The sequence below is a fragment of the Antrostomus carolinensis genome, unplaced genomic scaffold (assembly GCF_000700745.2).
Source record: "Antrostomus carolinensis isolate BGI_N321 unplaced genomic scaffold, ASM70074v2 scaffold8816, whole genome shotgun sequence".
Classification (NCBI taxonomy): Eukaryota; Metazoa; Chordata; class Aves; order Caprimulgiformes; family Caprimulgidae; genus Antrostomus; species Antrostomus carolinensis.
In genome coordinates this window covers 1-9,983 of record NW_010321112.1, presented here as the reverse complement: position 1 = coordinate 9,983, position 9,983 = coordinate 1, and the positions used below count along the sequence as shown (strand labels likewise).

Sequence of the window (9,983 nt, the reverse complement as noted above, 5' to 3'; positions counted from 1 at the left end):
TGTGGAATGTACATATGTAGACAGTGACTGGAAAAATTGTTCTCCATTAAGCAAATCCACAGACCTGATTGAGGAAGGCCTCTGGTAATTTGTATGCATGATACAGTTTTAACAGTCACCACTTGAATTTCCATTTAAGGCTCTGAAAAACATTTTACTCTAATCCTAGTAGATACTATCTTCGCTCACAGCGTACCTACGACAGAGCCGTTTATCTGAGCAGGCAGCACTTCCCTAAGAATTCCCCTGTGTTCACATCTGACTCTATTAGCTTAGCTAACAACTTTTATTTCACCTGAGGAAGAAAAATTGAAGGGATTTTCAAAGGCATTTCTCTGGATGCCAGGTTTTTATTTTATTTATCTAATCACTAACAGAAGTCTAATGGGCAAGCACAGAAAATAGAAAGACTGAGTGTGTGTGTGTGTGTGTGTGTGTGTGTGTGTGTGAGAAAACCTGAACCCATCATTTCCAACCTGTCAGGCAACAGCTATATTGAACAAAATGGAAATTATTTCAGAACAGATACAGTCATCAGGACCAAACGGGCTGTAATAAAAAACAGTGAGGGAGGACTACTGGAAATTTTGTCATATTTTTGAATGAAATGTAAAAACACTGTTTGCAAAACTTTTCATGGCAAATATTTATTTTTTATCAATTCTAAGCTAGTTAGAACATTTTTAAATAAGAATATAGACAACTGTTTTGCATTATCCAAATAACATTTAAAAAGAGTAAACAGAAGAGATTTTGAAAAGATCTCCTAGTTTACAAATAAAATATGAAAGATAACTAGAGTACTCATTCCCAGCTCCAGCTCCCAAGGCAGCCAATGGGTGTTTTACTACTACTTTCAGTACTGGAAATCATTCCTTGGCTCAAATCACAGGAAAAAGATCAGTTCCCTTGGGGTACATCTATATCATGCACATGCAGTGATGCTTTAGAGATCCTTCAGCACTAGCCACATGCACAGCTTGGTATATGTGCAACTGCAAGCTGAGGGAGGTACAGGGCGTTTCGGGTATGGTACCGCTCCGGCACTCCACGGCTACACTGCTCCTCTGCCAGAGCGAGCCTGCGTGCAACAAGTTGGGGTATGTCCATGTAGTTCTCCATTTCTTGGCATGGATGCACCCTCAGTGAGCTATAAAGCCATGTGGATTGGAGCCAAGGTATCTTAAATATTGACTCATGGTCTGGGTTGGAGATCAGGGCAGACAGTTTCATTCCTCTTGGCACAATGAAAGTCTCTAAAATAAGGGTAAATCTCATCTGTACACAATGATAACTTTTTTTAGGGGCCAGTCTAAAAGTGAACTCCCTCAGGAACAAGATGCTATCATAAATCTCACCATCTTCCACTCTGAGGTCAAGACGGTTTCTTCCACTTAATCTTCTCTAGCAGTCATATAACAATACAGAAGGTGCACATATTAAAAAAAAAAAAATCTCATCTAAACCATCTGATTGCTCAACAGTTTTGCTCCTGGGGTAAAGAATGAAAGAAAACACCTACTACTAATCCATTACTAATCAAGCGTTGGTACTGCCTAGTCCAGCTCTGAAAGACTCAATAGCACAGTGAAGACAGAGGTGTGAAGCCTTCAGCAGAATTACCTGTTTTTCCAATAGGACAGGGATTTGGAGGATCAGGATATCCTTGGTCTTCACCAAAATCCTTTGGAACATTATCTCCTGTCAGCTCAGCCACAATGTTTGGGATGTTGCCATAAGGACCCAAGTGCTGGAGACCCTCGTGCGCACCACCTAGCAAAGGCAATTTACACACACTGTCTTTTCACAAGATTAAAAGTGTAAGTGCTTTAGTTTCTTCGAGTAATCCAGACTTAGATTTAAAATATATATATATATATAATAGTTATAGAGACAGATACAAATTTAGATTTCATAAGTTTCTTTTAGAAACATAACAGTGTGATCTAAATCAGATAACTTGGGTAATGAAAAATGAAACTAGGAAACAAAATCAGCCACTTATTATTAGTCTTTGGGTTGTTTTTTTTCTTAACTGTGTAAGTTATAGGTAAGAAAATGCAAAGAAAAAGAAACATGAGACAGTAACGGAATTTAATACATTTACTGCACAATCATCTTCCATCACTGATACTGTTCATTGTAGCAACTAAAAATTGAAGAATGTATGGCAAGACAACATCATGGCAGGAAGACAAAGTTAATGACACTGTAGAAGGAAATACTACTATTTGGACAGCCTAGAGATACATTAATAAATTAAGTCATGCAAGGGGACCCAAGATATTATAACAAATTTGGCTGTATACAGCTAGGAAAATTATTTTTACACCAAACCATTTCTTAAATGCAAATTTGAGTTCCCTGCAGTAATGGTGAAAAGTGATTAAGAGTCGGTACTGTTGATGGGAATTCTTGCACAGGTACAGCTACACTAGGTAGTCTCTACGATATGAAAGATCACATTCAGTGACTTTTACACCTTTACTTAGTAGCTCAGTTCTAGATGCAGAGTTTTATATTTCCCCTGCAGGACTCAGAGCATCATCACTGCAGGGTTACAACAGCAGTGTGCAGTAGGTTTTATAACCCAGTGGCAGTGGACACGATGATGGGGATGGCTTCCAGTTCTTGGGCAAAGGCAGGCAGGAGTGGCGTGCTACAGCCCGCCCTGGTACCAGGCTCCAGACGGAGAGAGGTGAGATGGGGCTGTGGCTCTCCTTCCTTCTTCCACACATCTCAGCTTGGGTGCCTTGCCTTTGACAAATAGGGTCTTCCACTAAAGTTCTGGGAACCAAGTTCAGGCCATTCTCTATGCATCTCTACAAGTATTTATCTGCTCCAGGTAATTTCTGCATGCATTACTGGCCAAATGTATCTACAGGCTAAAACGCAGCTGCTTGAGGAGTTTTCTAAATACTATTGTGCAGTATTCTTTAGAATTTCAGACAAATAAAAACTTAGTTCCAAGCACACTTTTTCCCTGCCATAAGACAGCCACCACACAGGCCGCAGCAACGGCTAATGTAGTTACTGAGTACTCAGATGGTTGTGTGACAGCAGAGCAACATTTTTTAAAAACCCTGTATGAGTGATAACAACAAACAGTCAACATAAAGTTCACTAACAATGAATGAGAGAAACGGGAATCTGAATAGTGGAAAAATGTGAGTTCAAGAGTGTTGCTCACAAAATTATCTCCAAAGAGTCATATTTTCAATTTCTGTAGTTTTCACAGATCCAAAAGATTGGAATAAAGCTTCTGAACGTGGAAGCTGTTCCAGAAGAATCATTCAAGTACTCCTGTCCCAACTTACAAATAAATACTACCAGTGTAAGTTGTATCTTTTATGCAGCTAGGCCTTGTAAGCTAACACAATCACTTTCAAAAATTCCTAACATGAGGCAGTCTTGACAAATTTTGTATTCCTTTCTAAATTTAGAAGTGGTAGTTGAGTTAAATTGTCTACATTTTACAAATAATCAACTGGAAACTGGGATTATTGTACCAGAAGCAATTTAGTCTGTAAGCATTTCAATATTGTTTCCACGATGGACTCAAACCTCATCAAAATGCTAATCTTTCACCCCAAACACAGGTTTCTTAATCTGTAATGCAATGTGGAAGGAAAGGTTTACAGATATGTAACATACATAAAAGCAGTCCTATAAAAACTTTGCATCGGTATTACATGAGGTTTTCCCTTGTAGCTGAGCATAGGACCTGGTACTGAAGCCAGAATATAGTTATACATACTACCAACTTTATTATACATTTACACTCCATAGTCAACATGAAGGTGATGGTTGTAAGAACTATACAGATTCACAAAATCGCTATGGCGATGAGGTTAAAAAGAAGTAAAACATACATTTAACCTAATGTCATTTGATCTAACATCTAATGTACAGCATAAAATACTTCTTTTGTACTGAGCTCCTTCACATGAAGATTGATTGCATATATGTACTTAAAAGCATCAGGTTATGATTCTGCTGTAAACTACAGAACCACATAATCAATACGTGTTTGAACATCCTGTATACAATGTGGTTCACTATGGGACAATCCATCAGATAGAAGCACATCTACGCTTGTATGTGGTGCAGACCTCTTGGCACCAAAGCTCCATCCATAAAGAAAACAGAGGTACTTAGCAGGCTCCAGTGTGCTATATATACATGTAAGTTTAAACCGACTGCCAAGAATTCCCTTGACTGAGTACAAAACAATATTTTTATATTAGTAGAAAGGATTGTTTCCTTTAGGTATAAATGCCCAGGATCATATAAGGGTTTTTCCTTTCTTTCCGAAAGAGCTGGAGACAATAGCACCTGCTCTGTTGCCATAATTTAGCACACTTGAGTGATTTAATAGTGTTAGCAAAGCTCATTCCTTTTAAATGCTGATAAATAGTGCACTCAGTAAAGACTGCGATAATAAAAATGAAATGCTATGAATATACCAAATAGGGGTATTATGTACAGCAATTCAAAAGCTGCACTAGTTTTGGTATTGTAGTGTTATTGATTTGAAGAAACATGTTAGGATTAAATACACTGCAGCTTCAAAGTCAAAATACTGTGATACAAACATAGAGTCATCCCCAAAAATAGCACAAGATGGGTCTCAAACCTCAACCAAACATTGAGGCAGAGACTGAAAGAGAAACACAAGATTACTAAATACTGAGGAACTTTTCATAATTCCCTAGCCAAGGGAAGCATGAGAGACAACATTGTTAAATTATTTGAACCTGGACTAGTGAAAATCCAGAAGAATAGTACAGAGAACAACCCTGTAATGAGAAAGGATGGGCTAGGTAAATCATGGTTTTTCCCATCTCTGCTTATTTCTTGTATGAGCTCGTTTCATGTGCCACATACTAGGAAAAAAAAAAAATAATCACCAAATGATCAGCTCTCTCGTGTGCAGGATTTCTGTGTAAGCATGTGGTTATTTTATGTCCCTCAAGTATAAACTAGAGGTTTAGGTCTTTTGGACTGAGATATATACATGTTGTATATGTAGTCATCTTCTAGTGCTGGTCTTGAACTGTTGCAGAGTGGAAAACAAAAAATGGAACAATTCTGGAAATTAAACATCTCACCAACTGCTGCTATTATCTCAATTCAAGATGCTTGAAATGACTAAAAATTTAAAGTGTACACATTTTAGCTCATATCTTCGTAGGAACTATACTGTCTTTATGTGTGGGAAGACAACAGTACCACACTACCAATCCACTCTTGGATGAAAAGAAAAAAGAAAAAAAAAGAAAGGGAAAAAACCCCCACAAAGAGCAACTAGTTTCCTGCCAGTATTGAATATTTCCCGATACACCATACCCAAAGGAAACGCTGTCAGGCCACTGTATTTCTAGTTGCTGCTACCCATCCATGGGCAGTGTAAAGCACAACTGACTGAAACACAGCTGCTCTCAGAGACGATCCTCCACATCAAATACAAACAGGCAATGCTGTCCTCACAGGAGTCGTTTTAAGAAAGTCAGTGAAAGTGGAGTTTCAAAAATGTTAAATTATTGTAAAATATTATTTTACAAATAAAGGGGCAAATTTGCCTTTCAGTCTGATTAGAACAGTTTCCCAAGTCACGGTGCAGATAGGGTTACCACATGTAGAAATTCAGAAAAGAGGTGGTTTGGCCAATCTTAGCAAGGAGATACAAAATAAAACAGATCATGACTGTCAGTTGTGAGTAAATAAATCCCAGATCCCAAATTAAAGCCCCTTATTAGAGAGTCATGTTAGCTGCCTTGGTTTTCATAGTTTTGCTCTTAAACATCATGAAGTAGATTCTTAAAGTGTCTAAGTCTTTCCCAGATGCACAGAGGAATACTCCTCCTGAGTAAGAATTGCACCTCTTTGATCTTGAGCTGTACAAACTCCGAGCAAATATGAGCTGCAAGGGAAGCCTGGCAAACCTTACCCTGTTTGTGTAAGGTTCCTGAGAGAGTAAATATAGATATTAATCAGAGATGCAATACCATCTTTGCTACTTTGTAAAACCTTTTAGTTCTTATTATTGGGAAAAGTATTCAAAATGATTTCCAGTGCGTCCTCTCTGATACAGAGAGAACTCCTTTTCACTGTGACAGCTTTCCATACTATCCTGCAGGTTTATCCTTAGTCATCTTGCCATATCTACCTTTGCTGTGCCATTGTCACATTCAAAAGTGATGTCTCACCCCTAATCAAAGGCAAGTTTGGCAGAATGCTTTTTGGTGCTCTTCTGTCTCAAAATGGGACACCATCCACTAACTTTCATTTTCATTTCATTTATTATTTGCAAGACCACCCACCATGTAATCCAATAAATTCAATCAAAAAAATCCTGAGTGCAAAAAAATGCGTTTTCATTTTCCTTATCCTTTCTAACATCACTAAAAGCTTTATGGTCCCAATACCATTTCCCCCATACATCTTCAACTAGCTTCAGCCTAGAAAATCCTTCTCCTGGTTGCTGAGATTAAGATCAGGAAATGAGAGGCACTGAAAAAATTATAAATTATCACATTTTCTCTACTCCACAGAAGCTACTAAATAAGAGAATAGGGAAGGAGAAAGAGCTTACAAGAACCAAGAATGGAAAAATGCACCAACTTCCTTAACCATTGAAGAGCATGCCTCAGGAAACCAAAGACAACTACAGCTATACATACTCACGCATCTCAGATTCCAGAGTCAGCTTGTCTTCTCCTTAATGACACAAAGTTTCTTAAAACCATACAGATTAATTTTCTTTTTCTCTGCAGAGGCACAAATTCCTTTCAGTGTGTTTTCTAAAGCCTTAAGCACACACATCACATAATTAGTGACCTTGCGTTCAGTGAATGATTCCATTCTATCCCATATTTTTAATTGCAAACAGGACAAATATTTAAGATATGAAATGCTTTTACTATGAAATGGTTAGGCCCAAAGTAACACCCGTGCCTCTCGCAATAAATTTACAACAGTAGCTCAGGACCAGCAGAGCCAAGGGAAAGCACATCCAGCAAACAACACGCAGCTGTAGCTGCCATAGCATCACCTTGCTCATGACCATGTGTGCAACACATGGCTTTGTGAAACAGGACAACAAAAGGATGCAGGTGACCCATTTTATCCCACAACGGATAAACAACTCACTACTTCAGTCCTGTAAATGTAAATGTGCCAGCGAAAGACTGGGGCACTTTATTCATTAGCATTGACACTGGCTGTATGAGAATTCCAAATGCTCCATCAATCTCAACACACTCATGGAAAAATACCCTTCGCTCATCTAATGTGATGCTTGGAGGCACCAGAGTTGTCCAGAACGGGACGATATTTTCCATTTACTGCTCCACTGAACTTTACAAAGTTTTCATGTTCATTTTCCATTCATAGTAACTTCAATTCTATTTTCCAAGCAGCTGGCTCAAAGTCCCAGCTGGTTCTTCAGTACAAGTGTTTAAAATCTTCATGTGCCTGTCTCACAACTGCCAGTGGTATAGATTTTTTAATTCCCCCACATGACCTCATCATGATCCATACCTGTATGTGGGCTACAGGGCTCCCAAGTCTCTGCTTTGGTGAGCCAGTATAACCTCACAGCTCTAGAAGCAGAGGCCTTCCTATCCAAAACTTCTGCCAACATGGCTCAAGTCAAGAAGAGGTTTCTTTCGCACTTGAATAAAAGTGTTGGCAGATGATGAAGACGCAAGAGAGCAGTGAGATGATGAAGAGCTCTGCCAGGTAAGACCAGGCCCAACATGGCTTTTTGGCACTGCAAATGGGACTCAGGCCAGCTAACCTGACGCACTAAAGCATCCCAGGGGAGAAACCAGCTTCTTCCTCCCTCCTGTTCCGCAGCTGAGAACATTCCTCTTCTCATTCATCCCTGCAGCAGCTGTGAGTGCACTGCTGAAAGCACGCACGACGGGAAGCACAGAGAGAACAGATCTGGAAACCTCTGGAGCGTGCCAGAGATCCTATCTCCTGCACACTACACCACAATCAAGAAAATCAAGAATCTCTTCTTTGTCTAGACTTCTAAAATATCATAGAACCAAATAAATTTAAAAAGCTATTCTTAATGCAAGTTAATTTAAAACTCAGATGGGAGCAGGGGAAATGCACGTGATTTTGAGAGCAATTACAAAAGGGTATAAATCCTAGCAAATGTACCCAAGGTTTTATCTTATGCATGTGAAAGACACGCAGGGCAAAAGTCTTTGAAAACAAGAGCTCATCGTAATTTGGCTGATCTTCACTGGCAGATTTTTAAATACTTATGGATCACATTCCATTGCTAGATAAAATTTTACAGTTTCATATTAAGTTTCTATATACCATCTGCCAACAGTATAAACCAGAAGTACTATAAAGCATCAGACAACACAGAAGCAATCCTACTCCCTCTCCTCCTCAGATTTCTTACCTCTTTTATTGGATTATTTCCCTTTAGTGCCACGTACGAAAAAATAGTTGTGGATACAAATCCCACTCTAATTGATTAATTACCTTTAGGTACATGAGAATCTACTTATTTCTAAATCCCTACATACCTGCCACCTTTCTTCCTGAAAGAGTCCCATCTCAAACTGCTTTTTCCTCTGGTGGCACCGTTTAAAGATGACTTTATGAACAGCAGCAGTAGTCTATACCATGTAACAGTGGTCAGTGGGAGGTTTTAAGAGCTGTAGTCACAATCTTCTTCGTTCCTCAGAAGAGGGATGTGACACCTGGACCCCCTCCTGTAGCCATGGGGACTGCTATACACACGTCGTTTCAAGGAAAGGTTCAAAGCCTCAAATCTGAATAGGTCCCTTAACCAGACCCACATGCACATAACAAAGATCTAGAGAGAAACAGTTTAATATGCTTTTCTTCTTGTGTTCCCCACTGACCAAATTCGGAAGTGGCAGAGCTCACAGTGGTGACACCCACTTCCCTGGATCCTGCCCCTGCTCCTTAAGAGGGAAAGTTGTCAAACACATCGAGGTAACACCACCAACTTTGCTTTCTTATTATTCACTGCTTGTCCTGGCCTATAAATTCATATGGAAGCAAGGATATTATGGGCCAAATTTTCATAAGCTTTAATAAAGAATAAATAAAATCCTAACACCTCATTATCTTCCTCTTTGTGGAGTTACAGGTATAATGGTTTTACACGCAGTTTCTTCACTGATCTGTGCCACATCACTTACTCAGATAACGAAAATCTACTGTAAACCATCACTGTCATTTGGCAGCGTCATTTGGCACTGTCATTAGCTTTTAAATTCAGGAATTAGCATTCTAAATTGCCTGTCTTATGACATGCACCAATGCTTGGTACTCAAATTCTGGTTATGTTTGACATTGCAACTTGGGGAATAAAATATAAAGAAAATGACAGGTATTTTTAGTCGGATCTATACAAATCCAGATGTCTACCATATTAATGTATAAAAAAGTGTAGCTTTACCATTTTCATTTCACGTTACAAATTTGAGATGTCCATATTAAATTTTGAAATCATATTTCCTGGGATATTCTAGTAATTTGCAAAAAACCCTAAAACCCTGAAAGCAGAGACTAGTAGAGTGATGTTGGGGTTTGATTTTGTTTGTTAAATGTCAGGCCCATAACGCAGCACTTGATTAAAGTCATGTGTGCTTCAGCAAAAGCAGTCCTCATGTGAATGTAACTTTATGTCTTAACTGCAGCAGGACTTTCTCTATAGAATAGATACAATAATCCAAATCCCAAATGATTGTGTGGTCTCTTTGCACTAAATTGACACTACAAAGCGGCCCCGAAGCAGCAGAATTGGCTGCGGGAGGTCTGCCCCAGCCCAGTGGCACACTGCCAGCCCAGGGACTCCCACACTCCTACCCCCGGGTGCTGGCACAGAGGATGTGAACTAGAGCAGAGAGGACGCAGCCATCCCTTTGCCATGTTGGCTGACCCCCAGATATCAGAGAAAAACTTAATGAAATATAATAAGG

General features: G+C 39.2%; 1 protein-coding gene across 1 annotated transcript in view; it reads right to left on the bottom strand.

Annotated features, from left to right (window-relative positions):
- The window catches only part of SCG5 (secretogranin V), a gene marked incomplete at its 5' end in the record, with an annotated part of 13,482 nt that extends 11,709 nt beyond the window's left edge, over window positions 1-1,773 (bottom strand). The window contains one exon of the mRNA XM_010169797.1: window positions 1,624-1,773. Coding sequence (XP_010168099.1) covers window positions 1,624-1,773 — 150 coding nt within the window. The remainder of the gene's footprint in view (window positions 1-1,623) is intronic.
- Between the last annotated feature and the right edge of the window lie 8,210 nt (window positions 1,774-9,983).